The 19,194-nt window shown below is 43.9% G+C and overlaps 2 protein-coding genes across 4 annotated transcripts in view; one reads left to right on the top strand and one right to left on the bottom strand.

The window, feature by feature from the left end:
- ABCC6 (ATP binding cassette subfamily C member 6) overlaps positions 1 to 1,949 on the bottom strand; it is a 28,154-nt gene extending 26,205 nt beyond the window's left edge. For 2 of the 3 annotated variants that reach the window (XM_075767881.1, XM_075767884.1), the window contains exons 1-2: positions 1,532 to 1,727; positions 109 to 285 (exon numbers count right to left, since the gene is read on the bottom strand). In XM_075767881.1, coding sequence (XP_075623996.1) covers positions 109 to 285; positions 1,532 to 1,585 — 231 coding nt within the window. In that variant the 5' untranslated portion in view covers positions 1,586 to 1,727. Of the gene's footprint in view, positions 1 to 108; positions 286 to 1,531 lie in introns of all 3 variants that reach the window. The other variant, XM_075767880.1, reaches the window with a different exon arrangement.
- Positions 1,950 to 2,165: 216 nt separating this feature from the next.
- The window catches only part of LOC104642175 (BOS complex subunit NOMO1), a 28,419-nt gene continuing 11,390 nt past the window's right edge, over positions 2,166 to 19,194 (top strand). The window contains exons 1-20 of the mRNA XM_075767885.1: positions 2,166 to 2,355; positions 2,750 to 2,839; positions 4,029 to 4,074; positions 4,498 to 4,598; positions 4,716 to 4,822; positions 5,015 to 5,087; positions 5,590 to 5,742; positions 6,897 to 7,034; positions 7,820 to 7,909; positions 8,535 to 8,640; positions 9,063 to 9,213; positions 10,222 to 10,399; positions 11,166 to 11,307; positions 12,250 to 12,381; positions 13,142 to 13,278; positions 13,554 to 13,641; positions 14,482 to 14,545; positions 15,647 to 15,742; positions 18,164 to 18,373; positions 18,673 to 18,755. Of these exons, the coding sequence (XP_075624000.1) occupies positions 2,227 to 2,355; positions 2,750 to 2,839; positions 4,029 to 4,074; positions 4,498 to 4,598; positions 4,716 to 4,822; positions 5,015 to 5,087; positions 5,590 to 5,742; positions 6,897 to 7,034; positions 7,820 to 7,909; positions 8,535 to 8,640; positions 9,063 to 9,213; positions 10,222 to 10,399; positions 11,166 to 11,307; positions 12,250 to 12,381; positions 13,142 to 13,278; positions 13,554 to 13,641; positions 14,482 to 14,545; positions 15,647 to 15,742; positions 18,164 to 18,373; positions 18,673 to 18,755 (2,314 nt within the window). The 5' untranslated portion in view covers positions 2,166 to 2,226. The remainder of the gene's footprint in view (positions 2,356 to 2,749; positions 2,840 to 4,028; positions 4,075 to 4,497; positions 4,599 to 4,715; positions 4,823 to 5,014; positions 5,088 to 5,589; positions 5,743 to 6,896; positions 7,035 to 7,819; positions 7,910 to 8,534; positions 8,641 to 9,062; positions 9,214 to 10,221; positions 10,400 to 11,165; positions 11,308 to 12,249; positions 12,382 to 13,141; positions 13,279 to 13,553; positions 13,642 to 14,481; positions 14,546 to 15,646; positions 15,743 to 18,163; positions 18,374 to 18,672; positions 18,756 to 19,194) is intronic.

Below are 19,194 nucleotides of genomic sequence, written 5' to 3'. Positions count from 1 at the left end.
AGCAAACACACAGATGGGTCATCAGAAAAGAGTTAATGATTTAGAAAAATTAAGTACTGCATCACAGTAGTGACAACGTTTGGATCAAAGCCCATCCTCCACTCTTACCATTTTGGTTTTGAAGATGTGGGACATCCTGATATAGCCTTTGTTTTTGTGTCGAAGATGTAAGTAGTAGAATGGAAAACAGATCCAAAGATAGGCACAAGGGGTCCAAGCAATGACTGTGCTCTCAAAGCACCAGGTAAATCTTGGGGTGTTTGTATACCATGTCTGGTTCCAGTCCTGTCACAGAGTCAACAGAGAAGTGAAACAGTAAAGCTGAGGTTTGCAGAATTTCACAACTAATGCAAGTTGCTAATGCTACAACTGAGATCTGCTGTAATGTTAGAGGAATTTGATTTAGGGTTTCCAATGTAAAAATCATTTGGCAACAGAGGGGCTGCTGGAGAATAGTAAGGTGTCACAGGGGAGGGAGGGAGGACTCAGCAGAGCATGTTGGAGGGAATGGGAGGAGAAAGAGAGAAATAAAAGGTTGGAAAAGCAAAAGATGCCAAAGCAAGGACACCATATATCACAACTGGTGAGAAAAAAAGGGAGGAAATTTAAGTTGTGGGATGAGAAAAAATAATTCGGGAATGAAAAAGATTATTGGCATTTGGGAACCATCAGAACAGTCAGTAGGGAATGACCGGTGAAATGGAGATTAGGAGAAAAGAAGCGTCTGAGTGCATAAACGGCACCATGACTGCACTTCCTCAGCTGCATTTATGCTCCATTTGTAGTTTTTTGACTGAACAACAGTTGGATCTCATCTGCTAACACAGTAATACTAAAAATACAGCAACTGTAGATGAACAGGCAACGGTATTTTTTCTTCAGCTGCTTGTGGAGGTGGCTCGAGTCCTTCATGGGGGGATATGATGCAAAGCAAGGCCAGGGCAAAGGAACCACTTGATGCAAAGAGGGAGCAGGTAAGGGCTCACAAATTATCACGGGAGTTTATCAACCTTGCGGGTGGAAATCCACGTGAGTCGGGACTGATAACTCACTGGAGCCCTTTCCAGGGTACTCCCGCAGTGGGTCAGCCAGCAGAGACCCTCTGAAGGCAGCGAAGGGACCACCGTCACTGCCCCGCCAGAGCGCAGCCGGACTGCAATCCCGCCCCCACAACTCCCCTCGAATCGCAACCGGGTGCGGATTCGGGTGTTTCTGTTTGGGCGAAAACTCGGCCCTGGGAGGCAAAGTCCGCACCGCCGGCCATCTCTGAGGGGAACACTTGGCCGCTCGCAGCGCGCCGGCCGCCTCCCTCAGCGGCCCCGCAGGAGGGTGGGTGGGTGCTGGGGCGCTGCCGCCCTCCGGCCCCACGCAGGAGGAGCCCGTGTCCCCCGCGGCCGGGCCGGGGCTGGCGGCAGCCGCTCCCGCTCGCCCGCTCGGCTCGCACGGCTGCTCGGCCCGGGCCAGGCTCCGGCAGGGTCCCGGGGGCGGCCCGGCGGCGGGACGGTGCCGCGGCGCTCGCTCGCTCACTCACCCAGAGCCCGGCGGAGCCCTCCCCGGAGCCGCAGAGGGCACTGCCCGCCGCCATGGTGCCCGCGGACGGGGCGGGCGGGACGTCGCGGCTCGGCAGCCGGCGGGAGCGGGTCGCCTGAGGCCCCGGACTCTCCGCTCGGTGCCCCGGGGCGCGCCTCAGCGCCGGCGGGACAGGCGTCTCCTCCCTGGGCAGCGGCCGAGAGCCCCGTTCCCGCCGGGCAGCTGGGGACTGGCAGGAGCCCCCGGGCGCCTCGTCCCGTCCCGGCTGGAGGCGGCGGGAGGTGCCGCGGGGGCGGCGGGCAAAGTCCGGCCCGGAGCTCCCCGGGGACACGGCTGGGCTGGTGCAGCCCGGCAGTCGCAGCGCGCTGAGGCGGAGCCCCCGGCAGCGGGACGGGGCAGGGGCCGGCGGCTGCCGCGTCTCTCCCTCGCCTCAGCCGCGGCGGGCAGGCGGGTAGGCAGCGGGGCGTTGCATCACACGGGAGCGGCCCGGAAGACTCGGGGTGATCCCCGGGGGACCCCGGCCGAGGCTTTGGCACGGCGGAGAACTGCCGGCGCAGCGGGACAGCCGGCGGCGCGGAGCGGGCCCGCAGCCCTCCGGGCCGGCAGGGGGCAGCACCCGCCGCCGGCCCCCGGCCCGCCCCGCCCGGCCCGGCCCTTCCGGCGGCGCGGCGGGCGGTGCTGGGTCAGGGCGGCGGGATGCGGGCCGGGGCGGCCGCGCTGCTCTGCGCGCTCTGCTGCGCCCTGGCGCGGGGCTCCGAGGACATCGTCGTGGGCTGCGGCGGCTTCGTCAAGTCCGACGTGGAGATCAACTACTCGCTGATCGAGGTGGGCCGCCGGCCGGGGCTGGAGGAGGGCGCCTGGCGGCCCTCGCACGCTGCTGGGGCCCGGCCCGGCTGCCAGGGCCCGGCCGGCGGCTCTGCCTGGGGCTCTGCCAGCGCGGAGCGGCCGCAGCGCCTTTGTCCGGGCCGCCGTTCGAGCAGGCTGTGCTGCGGCGTGGGGCCGGCAGCAGCGGGGCTCTTTGGGCGTTTTCAGCCGAGCCCGGTGCTGACCCGCCGGCTTGCCGGGCGGATTGCAGCCTTCTGGCGTCAGGCCTTTCCCCTGTCACCCCTGGGGACCCCGGGTGCTGCTGTGTAAAGTCGCTGGGTTGGAGAAGGCCCGGTTCCAGCTTTGCTCACATCTTTTAAAATATCTTTTTGTCTTTTTTGTTTGTTTCTTTTAGATTAAGTTATATACAAAACATGGTACTCTGAAGTACCAGACAGATTGCGCTCCAAACAACGGGTATTTCATGATTCCCCTCTATGATAAGGTAAGAAACTGAAATACCAGAGCTGTCTCCTCTGCGCTGGAGGCAGGAGCTGCCGGCAGATTAAACGTCAGCACGACACCCACCCGTGAAATATTTGAGTCAGAACAGAATTTAGTTTTGGACCAAACTTAACTGTTTCTTTTTGTAACACACCTGTTTTATTTCTCAGTGCTGAGCATTATCGTGAGAAAAGCCAGGTAACTTTAGCTGCGGTGTTGCGTTTGTGCTGTTTATCTGAATGACTGGGAGCCTGCGTTACTGCCAACAACCATGTGCTAGCAGCTGTACAAATACTGCACAGAAAGTGCAGTTTCCTACAGAGTACAGATAAAACTTTCACTTGTTTACCTGTAGAAATGAAGAAAAATCTGTATGAAAATGTGTTTTGATCTGAATGAATTGAAAATAACTTGAATGACTAATTCAGCTATTAAAAATATCTTTAGAAAATAATGATCCAGGAAGCTTGGAATGTATCAGAAGTTTTATGTTTATTTAGACCAGACAGATGTTTATATTCAAATTAAATGCAAGCTGCCCTCAGATGGTCTAAGTGTTTTGCTCTTTTAAGGAGCTAGTTACCTTAGGGATCAGAAATAAATCCTTCCCTTCCAAATCTAAGAAAGTAAGATGCTTTCTGATCTCAGTGATTTAATTCTTAGGCCTTTGAGCCTGTCCATGGATGAACTCCAGAACATATGTGGTGTCTGCTGATGCAAAGAGGATCTCTGTGTAGATTAATACCCTTTTGGTGCAGAGCTTTTAATGGGATTGGAATTTTGTTATCCCACGCTTGGGCAGAATGGTTGAGCAGGACCTCCTAGTGGAAACACTAAAGGCTGATCTGGAGCACATCTCTTGGGGCAGGTAGAGAGAGATTTGAACACTTGCTAACACTGAGCTGCTTGAACATGAGCCAGGTTTGGCCTGGAAGTGGTATAAACATGATGATACTTAGTTTTGCTCTTAGCTGGCTGGATGCGAGCCCAGCATCCCGGCCTGTCTGGGTAGATACTCTGCTGCTTTGAACAGTTAGGTAGGAGGAAAGGAGAATGGGACACTTGAGTCTTGTGTTACTCTCTGCAGCATGATGCTTGTGTTCCGACTTTTTAGGGTTTTTTTTTTTTTTATCCTTTAGCTTTAATGAATGTAGATCAGTGAAGACAGTTATCATTTTTTTATTTTTTAGGGGGATTTCATTCTTAAAATTGAGCCTCCCCTAGGGTGGAGTTTCGGTAAGTGCCATTTGTATTCTTACACTAGGACAGTGTATCTGCAATGTGGGACTTTGCTATCTCTAAGTTGCAATTGGCAGGGAAAATCAAGCGCTTTTGAAAAGGGAGAAGCCTTACTGTATGATTTTAATAACTAAAATGTACTTACTGTACAGAGTAAATAAAACTCTAAGGTAGACACTGAAAAAGTAGCCCATGACCTGATTTGAAGGAATGTGGGTTTTTCACTGTAATGAGGGGAAGAGGACTTTCATCATTGGGATTTGTGGGTGCTTTAGCTTTGCTGAGGCAGAACTTTCAGAGCAACACTTATATGCTTGAGTAAATGCATTTCTGTGCGAGGTTTGTAAAGCTAGAGTAGAGTTGCTTCATGATTGCTCTCTCACTAACTACCATGCTGTTTCATTGTTGTTCCTCCTCCAGAACCAACCAGTGTAGACATCCATGTGGATGGCATTAATGACATTTGCACAAAGGGAGGCGATATTAACTTTGTGTTCACAGGGTTTTCTGTGAACGGAAAGGTTAGACTCCTTTATTTATTCCATCTTATGCTAATTCTACCTTCATAAAAACATTCTGCTTCAGTTCTGCAAGTTATTTTTATCCACTTATACTCTGGTTTCTCTTCATTTTGACAGGTTCTCAGCAAAGGTCAGACGTTAGGTCCTGCTGGAGTCCAGGTTGTACTGAGAAATGCTGGCAGTGACACAAACATACAAGCAACTATTACACAACCTGGAGGAAAGTGAGTGTGGGTGGTGCATACTTAATTCATCTGTTCATTTGCACAAGATTCTTTCAATTCTGCCATGTCAGCTGGGATTATAGTAGTTCTGAAATATTTTTTCTAACGCGTGCGTAGAGTCTGAATTGTTTTTCTGTAAACAAAAGTTTGTGACTATTTCTAAAGAGGCATAACCCCTTTCTTGCCTTACAGGTTCGCTTTCTTTAAAGTGCTTCCTGGTGAATATGAAATCTTTGCATCTCATCCTACCTGGATGTTGAAAGAGGTTAGAGCCTACAAAAGTCCTGGTTTACCTGTTTAACGAGGGCGGATCTGCTAGACCTTTTCTTGATCGACTAGTGTGAGGAAGGGTTTTAGTGAGTGGGCAAGGGTAATGGAGTTTTCATACATTTAATTTAGATGGTCAAGAAACTGCCTCGTGCAGGCCCAGTTTGGAGATAGTGGAGCCAGCCAGGGAACGACTGGCAAATGAGCTCTTGCTTTCGGTCTTGTAATCCTATGCATTTTGTAGGAGCTTGAATGTTATGGCAGATAATCTAATCCTTCCCTCTCAGACTGCTTGCTTTCTGAGGAGCTCTGGGATCCTGATCAATTCCTAAATCAGTAAAACAAGTTTGCATTTGGAATGGCCTGTGGGTCCCTCTGGGTACTGCTGCTCTGGCCTCTCTTTCTGTTGTTGAATATACAGCTTCTGATTGTTATTTAGGTGCTGTAAGTGAGATCTAATGCCTACTTTTGGTGAAAAAGTATGTGTTTCTGTATTTCAGTCAAACACAGTGGTACGGGTGACGAGTTCTAACGCTTATGCTGCGAGCCCTCTGATTGTTGCCGGCTACAATGTTTCTGGGTCAGTGAGGAGTGATGGAGAGCCGATGAAAGGGGTCATGTTTCTCCTTTTCTCTTCTTTGGTCACTAAAGAGGTAATGGTGTATCAGTGCCTTTTCAACATGAGTATGGATGTAAATAAGCAGCAGCTAAATAGCTTCTGGATTCATATTGCCCTGTTACTCATCTCTGTCCTTCTTTGAGCTGGGCTTATGGACAACATAAACTGTACAACCCCTCAAGCTGTATTTTTTGGGTTGTTTTTTTTGTTTTTAAGGGTTTTTTTTCAACAAGGCCCTGGTAATACAACATTCATGTACATTCTGAGTTTTCACGTGACCTCCATGGAATTACTTAGATGTGTAACACAATAGCCATCTGTTTAAATGTTGGCAAAATTGAGGCTTAAGGTATACATATTTTTTGGACACAAGAAATTAGAAAATTCTTTTAATTCAACTCTTTTGAACTGTTCATTATTGTTTTTAAATAACCAGGTTCCTCAGCAATCAGGCTGTTCAGGGGCATAGAAAACTAAGACCTGAACCGAAGCAGTGCAAAATATGATATGGTTCACAGCATGTTGTTGATCTGTATGTTCCTTGTGGATCAGCAGGGTTAAGGGCTACAGTTTTAAGACAATATTTTTCCAGTTTTACCTTTTTGTATGTTAAACGTTGGTTAGTAAATGTGTTCCCTTATGAGGATGACACTTCTCCATAGTGAAAGACCAGCTCCTGGGACAAGGCACAAGATGTTGCCAGACAAATCCTGCAATTCTCTGTATGGTAGCTGTAATTTGCCTTTGGCATGAGGTCCTAATTGCTCTCTGCCCTCTTGATGTGAAGACAAAGTTCAACAGCTTCTGTAGCCACCTTAAAAGTGTGTTACGAAATAAGTGTGAAACATTTGGTCATGTTCTGTGTTTTGTTCTGTAGAATAGAGCTCCGTTCTACAGAACTGAAATCAGTTAACATTAAGGCATGCAGTGCAGTTCTGGGGTACTGGGGTATGTTGAATTTCCCAGTTTTCTGTCCTTGTTACCAGAAAGTTGATTATTGGTTGTTTTTTCCCTCTATTACATATACATGAATTTTAAATCATACTATCAAACTTTGCCTCTAAAATGGTTTTGCACTTCCCATCCTTTGTTCACAGTATAGCCTTTTGAACCCTCCTACATCCCCCTTAAAATTGTTTTCTCTGTTCTCCTATGAGAAAAAAAGTTGTATTGCATTTATTGCCACAGGATGTTGTGGGCTGCAATATTTCTCCTGTGGATGGATTCCAGTCAAGAGATGAGTCTCTATCCTATTTGTGCAATGTTGTATCAAAAGAAGATGGATCTTTCAGCTTTCTTTCTCTGCCAAGTGGGAAATACACTGTGGTAAGTAGCTAGAAAGTTCATTGCTTGTCTAGCCATTGGATTGTTAACCTTCATTTTCTAAACTAGATCATGCATAGTGTTATAGCTGTTAATCATAAATAGTTGAAATATTTTTAATTGAATGAAATAATTGGAATAGGAACCTCCAACCTAAAGTACGTGATGGTGAAGTGAGTTCCTGTGAGAAGGCTCCGTGGTGTGGTTTCTGAGGAAGGCCTTATTTGCCGTCAGGCTCTGAATGACCTGGATACGTTGCCCACTCACAGAACAGCACGTAGACCCTGCCGGGAGACCGGAAGCTTCAGCTGGCTACAGCCACCTCATGTCCTTTAAGTTCTCCGGTTTCTTTTTTGCCCATTCTCTTTATTACATCTGGGTAGTGTGGGAGCATGGTTGTCTGTGCTCCGCCTAGAGCAACGGTCCTGCAGTCTCAGTCTGCATGATCTAGCTGTGGGATTCAAACTTCTCTAGTTCCTTTAACCCTTCTAGCAATCATATAGTCTTCTGTCTGTAAGCTTGTGCACATCCAAGTACCTTTGCTGTATTCTGAGTAGAGGGTTACTTTTCTGTCTCTTTGGATAATCTATGTGGTTTCCACCAAGCAGTCTTGAAATACCACCTTTGTTCTTGTGTCCATCCCTCTGAGTTATTTTTTCTGGGAAGTTTGCAGCCCATTTGACTCTTCATAGAGGTGTCTGATGGTGATAAGGACATGGAAAATGGTAAAGGAAAACAATTCTGTCGTCATAGCTTCTTACGAGTCAAAGTGATGTGTCTTCTTTCAGATACCATTCTACAGGGGAGAGAGAATTACCTTTGACGTTGCGCCATCTAGATTGGACTTCCTTGTAGAGCACGACAGTTTACAGATTGAGGTAAGCCAGTCAGAGCAAATAATCTTTTTGTGCCATTCATTCCTCCAAAAGTATAACTGATTTTAGCAGAAAGCAGGTGCATTACAGAAAAACTTCTCTGTAAGAAGTTTGAAGACATTTGTTACGTGTACCATCTTGCACAACAGGTAGAAGACAATATCTAGCATCGTGCTGTATTTCCACACTTCAGTCCCTTTTACTAGGAAGAAACAAAATAGGGAAGGGCTGTCTACTACGTTCACTTTCGTGTCCATGTCGCAAACAGATAGTAATCTTTCAGGTTGCTTAAATGTTCTTGTTCAGATTGTCAGATCTCTGGAGAAGGGCCCGTGGGTTTGTGTGGTTTGCAGAGTGCCTTGTGTAATGGCGTTATGATTTGTGATTTGAGCCTTCCAAACTGTACTGATGCAGATAAATTCAGAATCTGTTCCTGGACTTAGGGGAACAGTATGCCTGGAGCTTGATATGTACTTTCATTCTGATTATCCTGGTACGTTTTCTTCCTAAAGCTGGAAATAAATTTCCTTTATGTGTGTTCGTGTGGAAAACGGTTGGTGTTGATTGCTGTAGGTGTGTGTTTGCTTTTACTGAGTAAAGATTAATGTTAACTGTTTTCCCATTTCAGCCTGTTTTCCATGTGATGGGTTTCTCTGTCACAGGCAGAGTGTTGAATGGTCCTGAAGGAGAAGGAGTTGCTGATGCCATTGTGACTCTGAACAGCCAGATTAAAGGTATGCAGTGGTCTTGATCTGTGTTGCTACAGGGAAGCCTTTATTAAGTTCAAGTACAGGACTAGTGTATGAGATGGAATTAACCCTTCAGGATAGTACACTGCTTTTGATGCAATTTATTTGAAATATTACAGTAGTTTTCCTGCAGTTGCTTAATTTTGCATTTTCTGGCTTAGGTGAAAGTATTAGGTGTTGATTTGTTTTACTGTTGAAAATTTCTTATTTTCTTGCAACCATATGCCAAATTGTGCTTTGAAATATAGAAATGATGGTTGATCTAGTAAGAAAGCATAATACTGTTCCTTTGTTGTGCAATGTAAATTAAAAGTAGCCTAAAGCAGTGCATGCTCTCTGGCTCTTTTGACACATAAGGATGGACAGTCAATGCATGCTCTATTTTTTTAACTCATTATTTGTTACAGTAAAAACAAAAGCTGATGGCTCTTTCCGCCTTGAGAACATAACGACAGGCACATACACAATTCATGCCAGGAAAGAGCATCTCTTCTTTGACACTATTACCGTGAAGATTGCACCAAATACACCTCAGCTAGCAAACATCATTGCCACAGGGTAAGTACTGGTGTCATGATGAGAATGTAATTTGATGTGTGGACAAGGTCTTGAAAACGGGTGGTCCTTTCCCACGTCATGCCCAGCCTTGTGTACTGTTGTCAGGAGCTAAATGTTGCTCGAGAAATTCAAGGTAGATAGGACAGCGTGAGTGCAGGATAATGTTTTGTCCACAGTATTTTGCTCAATCCTAGTTAAGGTTTAGAGCACCCCCTTAATACCCTCTCCCTTGCAAATGAAGATGCTGAGACATGGGTCTGTTGAGCAATTTTAGAATGGTATGTGAATGAAGAAGGGAACAGAGTGGCTTTCTGCCATTGATGCTGCGCTTCCCGTATCCTCCTTCTGTGCAGGAGTGGAGTTACATAGCCATCTGGTGTTGTACTAGACTTCTACATTTTATTGCTTGCTCTCGAGGTCATAGTTGTCTTATATGACTTGTCTTTTTCTTGTTTGTGATTCTTGGACTGCTGGGCACAAGCCTGTGTAACGTGGCAGCATGATTTGGGGAGTGTAAGGCACTGCAGTGGTTGGAGATACAGTGTGAGCTGAGGAAGACAAGAGGGGCATGGTTCTGTGTCCAGGAGCTCCTTCTGAGGAGGAAGCAGTGGCAACCTTCCAGAGAAGTGAAAACTCGGAATTTGCTGAGGCAAATGGCACCTAGCTCATACAGACTTAGCTAGCTGATTGGGAAAAAACCCTGTGTGCTGTTAGATGATCAGTTACATGGTTTTCAGTCACTAAATATGTTATGCTGTTAAAGATGAAAAATAAAACTTAACAGCTTCTAATTTGTCGTCTTGTGTACATGAGTTTGCGCTTGCTCCACTGTTTGTTTATAGTATCTCTTGGATATGAACACTCCTTCAGGAGAAATCCATTCCAATTCATGCATTAGTACCTCAATGTAGTGAGGTTTACCTTTTAAGGAAGTTTTAAAACAAGTATTTTTTTTTGAGCTTTGTCAAATAAAGATGTTCATTCCGATGGCTGACTTTTATTTAACAGATTCAGCGTGTGTGGCCGGATCTCAGTAACTCGTTTCCCGGACACAGTCAAACAGATCAGTAAATACAAGGTAACCATGATGCCTCAAGACAAGGACAAAGCATCACTGGTTACAACAGAAACTGACCTTCATGGAGCTTTTTGTTTTAAGGCAAAATCGGGTACATACAATATTCAGGTAAGCATGAGCTTCTGTTTCTTCACTGTAGGACTGTCCTGAGGTTTTAGAAGACTATAAATAGTTAATTTCTAAAATTTGAGAAGTTGAATTTAGATTTTCCTGGTCCTTTTCTCCTGTTTGCACTATTTAAACAATGGCAGCTATTTCTTTTTTTTTTTGTTTTTCCTTAATAAGCTGAGATTCCCATGCTCCTTGTCCTTTACACTTGCTAAAAGGAGATCAGGCCATTGGGGTTGAAAGCTCTTATTTCTCTCTCTTAGTTGTGATGTCCCTTAGACCACTTCTTATCCTAATATATTATCCTGTGAGGTACACATTACATGTCTCACTTTCTTAGGTGCCTAAATGGTTCCTGAGATTATAGGTCACAGCAGAACCTATAGCACAACCGCTGTGAATTTGCATTGTAGGAGAGAGCGCAGGCTGGAAGATAAAGAAGTACATGGTTATAAGGCCTCAACCGTCCTCACAGAGAGTGAATAGCCTCATGTAGAGCAGCAGTACATCCTGAAGCAAAATTCACTCAGACTTTTGAAACTGAGCTGTTTGGAGGATTTTTAGCTCAGTTTGATTACAGTTCTTTGGAGGATTTTTAATAAAGAATTTTGAAAAGCAGATTTGGGAGGCAGGTTTTGCTTTGCCTGGGATTTACAGTAAACTTCCATTTTGCTACTTTCTGATAAGTTAGTTGAACTCAGCAGAGTGGGTGTATTTGGACTGGTGTCTAAAAACTGGTGATGTTTTGATGTCATATACTCTACAGGTGATTATCCCAGAGGCTGAGACCAGAGCAGGCTTGGCTTTGAAACCCAAAATGTTCCCTGTTACTGTTACAGACAGACCAGTAATGGATGTGACCTTCTCTCAGTTTTTGGCATCTGTCTCGGGGAAAATATCTTGTTTAGGTAAGCCAGTTTTAGAAGTGAAATGGAAATGGGAACAGAGGAGTGTAGCACTGCATGTGTGAATGAGTGCTGTTTAGATCCAGACACTTGCTGTGGTTAGCCCTGTCCGCAGATAAGTAAATTTAACTTCAAGCACATACATAAAGCAACTCTTGCTTTCAGGAGACCTTACAGCCTAATAAGGTACCTTAATAAAGTTTGGAGTAAAGTTATGTATCTGTTTGTAATACTTGCTAAGAATAAGCAAGTATTTCTTCCTGAGGAAGGTATTCTGACCTGTTTGCCTTCCTCAGGAGATGGGTAAGTTCTGGAAGGAAATGATCATGGCTGACGCTAGGGATACTGTACATCAATCAGAGAAGTACTGGAGGCAAAAAAGACTTTAAAAAAAAAAAAAGGCAATGCATATAAAAACCTGTAGGATAGAGGCTCAAGCTGTTGATAGAAGCTTGCAATCTCTGTTCTTTTTCGTAAGCTTTTTGTCTTTATTTTAGTCTGAGTTTCCTCTCCGCTGCTCTTTTCCTTGATTACCCACTGATTTCAACAGATGATGATTGGAGCTTGACTTTTGTCATTTTTACCCCTTCCATTTTCCTCTCTGAACCCTCTCTGCACTTTGTGTTCTGTCTCTCAGGTGTTTAGTGGGCCCTGCAGTCTCTGCAGAGTGAGGTGGACCCAGGAATTTAATGTTGGCCTCTGGTTGTTACTTGCCGTTAGATAAAATATGATTAACAGTTTCAAACTTCCTGAAGAATGCAGAAAAGCACTGGTGAACATGTGCTTAAGGAATGAGAGTAAGAGTTTTAATTGGAAACATTCTCTACTGGAAGAGAGTAATCATTTTGGTGTTGGTACACACGAAGCTTGCTTGGAGTGGGGGTTTTGGAGGCAAAGCTGGCAAGTCAGAATGCAGTCTCCTTTTCTGTTGTCTTTTCTGCACAGATGCTTGTGGTGATCTAATGGTGACATTACAGTCTGTGAGCCGTCAGGGTGAAAAGCGCAACCTGCAGCTCTCTGGAAGCATGGACTCAGTGGCCTTCACATTTGAAAATGTGCTACCTGGCAAATACAAAGGTAGGATTATGGGGAAGTGCTTCAGGTCTTACCTCAGTAGCTAAATTTGTGACTTAATCTGTATACTTCTCTTATTATAGGTACCGTTACACTATGCCCAACATGGAACTAGTACTGAAACTTCAGAGAATCTGGAAAAAATAGAACAGTGCATCAAGTTTTCTTAGTCTTGTATGTTTAGCCCTTTTGTTAGCTTACAAATAACTGCTCCCCTAAGTTTTAGGGTCTACATGACTGGCGTGAGGAAAAAGGGCTTTATCATGAAGCGACTTGTCCCAAGCCTAAGAACAGGGGCACACCCTACTTCTGCTGCTGCCGGAGTACCTCTCCCGAGAGCAATATGGGTTTTGGCCAGCCTGCCTTGGCCTACTGTGAAAATACATTGTTGTCCAGGGAAGGGTGTAGAAGGAGTATACGCAGATTGCTCTCTTTATACACGAGGCAGAACATCTTTCCCAAGTTAGGTTCTGATGGACTCTAGGCTTCTTAGGCTCTCACAGTGGCAGTGCACATGCAGAACTTTCCAGGGTGACCAGACTTTGTTGTTCCTTTTTGCAATAGCTTTTTTGCTACGAGACGTGCTGGCTTCCTGGTGATGCTACAGTGCTGTGAGCCAGGTCTGTTACTACAGTCATTGTATATCTGCCTTTGAAGGTTATGGTCAGGGAAGTTAGAGCGATACAAGCTTTTTTTTACCACAAAACCTGCCCTTATTCACAGTTTTATGTTACTAAAGCGTTTTGCATGGTGTGTATTCTAGTAAGCATTGTACATGAAGACTGGTGCTGGAAGAACAAGTCTTTGGAGTTGGAAGTCATGGAGGAAGATGTTTCGGGAGTAGAATTCAGGCAGACTGGATATATGCTGAGGTGTTCTCTTTCTCATGCAATTACACTGGTACGTAGGTAACAAACGTCCTTGTCTTTTTTAATGAACTTGTGCAGGTAGGTTGGATTATGTCTGGAATCAAGGCTTTGTCGTGTCACTAGGGAGTCATACAGCACAGCAGCATCGATGTTAGAGTGCTTTGAGATTTGTCTCATAGATCTGGTAAAATGGTCTTGTGTTGTTAGCTGCTATAAAAGAGAAGGATTAATGTATCTTTAGGCAAACACTGTTTTCATTTGGTTCTTTTGTAGTTACTAACAGTGAATTGTGTTGTGGCTTCACAGGAATTTTATCAGGATGGGAATGGACCAGAGAATGTTGGTGTTTACAACCTGTCCAAGGGAGTTAATAGATTCTGTCTTTCAAAGCCAGGTAACAGCTCTAAAATGTTAGTTTTAAAAATGAAAAAGAACCAATCAACTAGTACTGCTGGGAATTTAAAAAAAAAAAAATCTGTTGTTGTTTCTGAGAGGCATTGTTTTATTTACATCTGTATATAAATGCTCTGTTTTAAGTTTTTAGAGTTCTCCTGCTGTTTAGTCCTTCACCTAAATGTGGATTCCAGACGTAAAATAACTTTTTTGGACTCGATGAAGGGCTTTAATCTTTGATGGATGAAGGACATGTTAAAATAATCTTGTTCATATGGGTTCTATTTGTCTGCCACGTTAGAATGTGATAACCATAGGGTTATCTATAACAAGAAAAAAGAATGTTTTAAAATTAGCTTCTTTTTTTTTCTCCTTTTAATGTCTTAGAGCAAATTCTGTGTTATGGCCCCTTAGCAAAACGGTGAACAAATGTATTTGGTTTTGATTCAGTTTTCATGTTTGTACATGTCGTCCTTAGAGCCAGTGGTCTCACAACACAATAGTACAGTGGTTCTATGACCAGTCAAAGGATATCAGCTATGGGACCACAATAGGTTACTCCTGAGCTTGTTTGGTTTGTTGAGTTTGTAATTATGTTTATTTGTAGTGATGCCTAATTGTGTTTTGTACCAGTGTGCATTAGAAACTCCGCACAGCTTCCAGTAGTGATCTGTGACTGAACAGAGGTGAATTGATTAACAAGTGTCTGTGTGAAAGGCATAGATAGATAGTCAAATTTGGTAATTGTTTCTGTACCTCAGGTCTCATGTGCTCTTGACGATTCAGCCCACACAGCTGAATTTTTTTTTCAGTGGATCATTCTTTGGCTTAATGTTCACAGGTGTATATGAAGTGACCCCACGTTCCTGCCACCAGTTTGAACATGAGTATTACACTTACGACACGTAAGAGCAAAATCTGGTTTGGATCTTATGCCTGTCAGTATGCTTTCACAAAGCTGCCTTCTGCTGCAGCTGCGTTCTTTCAGCAGTTCAGGGTGTTTTGCTGTGACTGGCTCTAACCAATAGAGGGAAGCTTCAGCAAAGTGTATCAGAGGTGTTCTCTTGCCCTTTCTAGTCTTAAAAAAAATAATCAACTAATGATAGGCTTTAAAGATGTTTTTGCTACTTTGAATGGAGATTTTTGTCAGCCTTCTGTCTGTTTAATGTTGGTTTTGCTTTATAACAAAAGAGAGATTTCTGTGGAAACTGTTGATCGCTTATGAGAGTTGAAATGCAAAAGATAGGATAGTAAGTTTACTAAGAGGCATATCGCACCGTGGTACGTCCCTAGTGCTGTGACTCCATGGTGGTTTGATTCTGCTCACCCTAATCCCAAGTAAGCAGTGCTGATCTGCCTAAGTCAGCCGTGTTGTGTTGTTAGTTATTTATTATTTATAGGTTATGGTCTGGCAATGTGCTTAATGGCTCTTTGCTTCAAAAAAGAGGATTTCTGCTCCCAGACTACTTCTAATTCATGAACATGGCAGAAAATGAATTCAGCATTAAAATCTGATTCTTTTCTGCTGTGTTAGTGAAATAAAAGTACTTCGAAGAGAGATATGCTAAACACGAGAGCCAGCACAAGGTGAATGAATGGATGGAAGCAGAAATTCTCCTTTTCAGCAAAGCACTAGACGACCTGGGGCATCTCAGTGATCTATGTCTAACGTGACAAACTTTTGAGTGTCCTTCTGCTGTGCGTAAAGGAATTGTACATGTGAAATCAATCAAATCAGCTTCAGCTTGAGAGGAAGCAGGAGGCACAAAGGAAGGAATTGGCTTGGCCAATGTCATGCAGTGGTTTGGAGTTCAGAGCTGGAAAATGCTCCCTTTCCAATATTCTGTCATCTCAGCGCTACAGCTTCACTGTGGAACTTGTGTGTCATCTTTATAATAAAGCACTTCAGACTTAGGGATGGGAGCACAAACCCTGCTAAATAAGGTTTGGTTATTTTCTTTAGGAGGGGAGCCTTGAATTCATCTCTTTGTTACTTTGATTTACAGGTCCTCTCCTAGTATACTGACGCTCACGGCAGTTCGACACCATGTCCTTGGCACGATTGTAACGGATAAACTGATGGATGTGACTATTACCATTAAGTAAGAACAAAGAAATCCTGGGGCTATAAAAAGTGGAGGAAAAAGACATCTCTCTCATAAAGTTTTACTGTAGTTTTAATACCACAGTGGCTGCTTTCTGAGGGGCTGGCATCCAGCTCTAGACTGCTAGAGGTTTTTATGCTAAGCAGTGCTTTGAGGTCTTTGTAGATAGATAAATAATTCCCAGCCCTCATTTTTAACATTGTTACTTCATTTCAGTATAGCCCCTTTCTACTGGTGTGTCATGATAAAAAGGAATGATATTCTGAGTTTTTATATGCTTTAATGAGCTGAAATTTCAAAATTCAGAGGGTATTGTTTTAGCTTAGGTCTGAGCTGTTTAGCACTGACATCTATTTTTTTTCCTTTTTTTTCCCCCCCTCAGAATGGGAATCTGCTGCTTTAGAGCATTGTTACTGATGTGAAGAGGGTTATAAAAGGAAAACCATGCAGAGTGATTACACACTAATGTGCCAATTTATGTTTAGCTGAACAGACAGCTCACTAGGGAGCACTGATTTGTGAACAGCTTTAATTGTGTGAGGTGCCAGATCTGCCTGGAAGTGTCTGATAATGATGAGTGCTTTATTAATACTCCGCTGATGTCCACTTGTTCTAAACTATGGGTTCTCAAACTTCTCTGAGTGTAGAAATCATCTTTTCAGAGAACAAATTACCTGCAGAGCATTGCCTCGAGTTCCCTGAGTTTAATGAACCTATAACTGCAACTACTGGGCAACTACAGCAGCTGGAAAAGAATCACTGAGACAGCACAGAGCCATTAGGATTTTAAAAACACCTTAGTGAGGAGGTGAATATTATGCTGACCTTCTGGGCTGGTTGGGTTTTTTGAGACGATTGGCAAGTGCTTTGGAGGCAGCAGACAAACTGTCTCTGTTCAAGCCTGCCTGATGCCTGCCTGCCTTTTCAGCGAATGCCATCAGCATAAAAGGGGCAGCTCTGGATTTAAAAGCAAGCCAGTTGTTTTAACAAGTCTGTGTTTGTGTACCAGATCCATGACAGTCACCTCTTAACTTTCAGTTAAACCAAAATTTTTTTGGGGGCTTAAAACCTATTAAAAATCTGTACGGATACACACAGGGTCTCATTTTTCAAACATAACAAGCCATCATCAAAAATTGGTAAGGTATTTTTGGTTGGAGTTGTTTGGCTTTTTTTTTGTTAATACGTTTGGTTTGGTACGTTTCTGTATTGTCTCTGGACTCCAAAGAAAGAATTTAAAGCCTTGTTGAAACTTAGTTTGATAGAGCAATAGTATCTGTTTCTCTTAAAATTTTGACAAAAGAGAATATAGGTGAAGACTGAAGCGGGAGACAGAACTATCCTGATAATCTAAGGTGGGTGTAGGAAAAGTAATCGTGATCAGTTCAATCCTCATAGAGAATTTTGCAGTGTTCTGCGACAGTTTTTCAGAATATTGTAGAAGAGAGAGAGGATAAGATACAGAGGATGGTTGGAGACAAGAAGAAATTGCTAGGAAAGAGAGGATGCAAGATCAGGGAAAATGAAACAAGATACATTGTTCTGAGTTCATGTAAAGAACTTGGTTAAACTTACCTAATAGTCTGTTCAGTGGGCAGTGACAAGAGAGCTGGATAGTTCAAATGTATAGGGCAGCTAGGTTAGAACTCGGAGCTTTTCCTGGGAGTTGCCAGCTACTGGAAGTACTTATATGTGATAAAAGTTGTTTTCTCCTGGTATACTGTATTCCTGAGAGGTATGTTCTGACGGAAGGTTCCTAGTACTGGGAAAAAAAATGGACCTTCCCAGTCTTTTTATTTTGTATAACTCATCCTTTCTGCTTTAAACTTGTTCTCAGGTTTGGAATTCCAGCCTTTCCCTTTACATCAGGGCTTTGTTAAAGGTACTCTTGCAAACTGGTCCTTGGGCTTAAGAATTTACCACTCCGGCGGCTGGCTTGTCAGTGCTTCTGTGGGGTTATTGCCCCTGCAGCAGAGCTGGTGTCTGGTACTTAGTGCAAGATCAAGACTCTCTACTTACCAAAACCAAGGCTAAGCTGAGACGCCAGGCTCTGCCGAGTGGTTGAGATGTTGTAGGCCTGTGGCACTGGCTCTGCAGTGGGATGCTGAGGCACAGCAGGGCGGAGGAGGAGGCCGTGACTTTTTGAAGGGTTATAGCATGATGAGGCAGAACTGGTGAGAGCTGCATGTAGGTCCTTTCCTGCTAGGCTGGGTAGGTTACCTGTAGTGACTATGAACGAGCCTTTCTAGTCGTAACTGGTTCATGCAAATGTTAATAGCAGAATTAAAAAGAAGTAGATTTAAAAAAAAATCCTGGGACTTGTCTGCTGTGGTATAAAGGCAGTAATTAAGAGATATAACAAGCTCTTATCCTTCCATATGAAAGGAGATGATTTTGTTTTCTCCTCCATGTTTTCAGGTCATCCATTGACAGTGAACCTGCCTTAGTTTTAGGGCCCCTGAAATCCGTACAGGAGTTACGGAGGGAGCAGCAGCTGGCAGAAATTGAGACCCGCCGACAGGAGAGAGAAAAGAAGGGTCAAGAGGATGAAGGAACAAAGCCACCAGTGCAAGAAATGGTGGAGGAGCTCCAAGGACCGTTCTTATATGAATTTTCATACTGGGCAAGGTAATACTGAGCTCCAGCGGACAAGGGGTATTCTTTGTGCTATTGTGTGGTGTTTCCACCAAACAGAACAGCGATGTATTCTGTCTGGGAAAGAGCTGCTGTAAGGGTACCCCTGCCTCTTCTTGTTCACTTTCAGCTCAATGGAAACTAGTACATAATAGGAATTTTGCTTAGGTTATTGTTGATATTTTGTCCTTGGAGTGTTTAGATGGATTCTTGGGTCAATATACAGTACTCAGCAGCTCCCATGTAGAACAAATGCCATTTTCTTCTGACTGTATCTTATTTGTGGTTTATAGGTCTGGAGAGAAAATTACTGTGACACCATCATCAAAAGAGCTGCTTTTCTACCCGCCTTATGTGGAAACAGTTGTTAGTGGAGGTAAATATAAATAAAATCTAGCTTGGAAGGAGTAGATTTGTAAGGCAGAAATGTATCCTTATAGATGAACGTATGAATAGCTCTTCAAAGGTGATGTTAGGAAAGTTTCAGTTGCAGCTATTTCTTCCGGCCAACTTCACTCTGGAATTTGAAAGCATGGGTATTTGGTAGAGGGTGCTAGTACAGTTTTTCAGCAGAATGTGCTTCCAAGTGCTGAAAGACCACCTGGCTCAAGAGAATGGGCTGGATTTCTGGATATTACACCAGATTCTCCACATTGTTCATGTTACACTTGTCTAGAAAAATAGTTGTGCAAAGGCCATGTTTGTGTTTTGAGTTTGTTGCCAAATTCAAGTTTCTGTTAAGTTTTCTTTGTAGTAAATTACAATAATAAAAATATTCACCAAAAAGTAAACTTCAGAATTGTCAGGGTTATCGT

This window comes from Balearica regulorum, chromosome 15, assembly GCF_011004875.1.
Source record: "Balearica regulorum gibbericeps isolate bBalReg1 chromosome 15, bBalReg1.pri, whole genome shotgun sequence".
Lineage (NCBI taxonomy): Eukaryota > Metazoa > Chordata > Aves > Gruiformes > Gruidae > Balearica > Balearica regulorum.
Note: the sequence above shows the minus strand (reverse complement) of the source record. Positions and strands in the feature narration are given on the sequence as shown.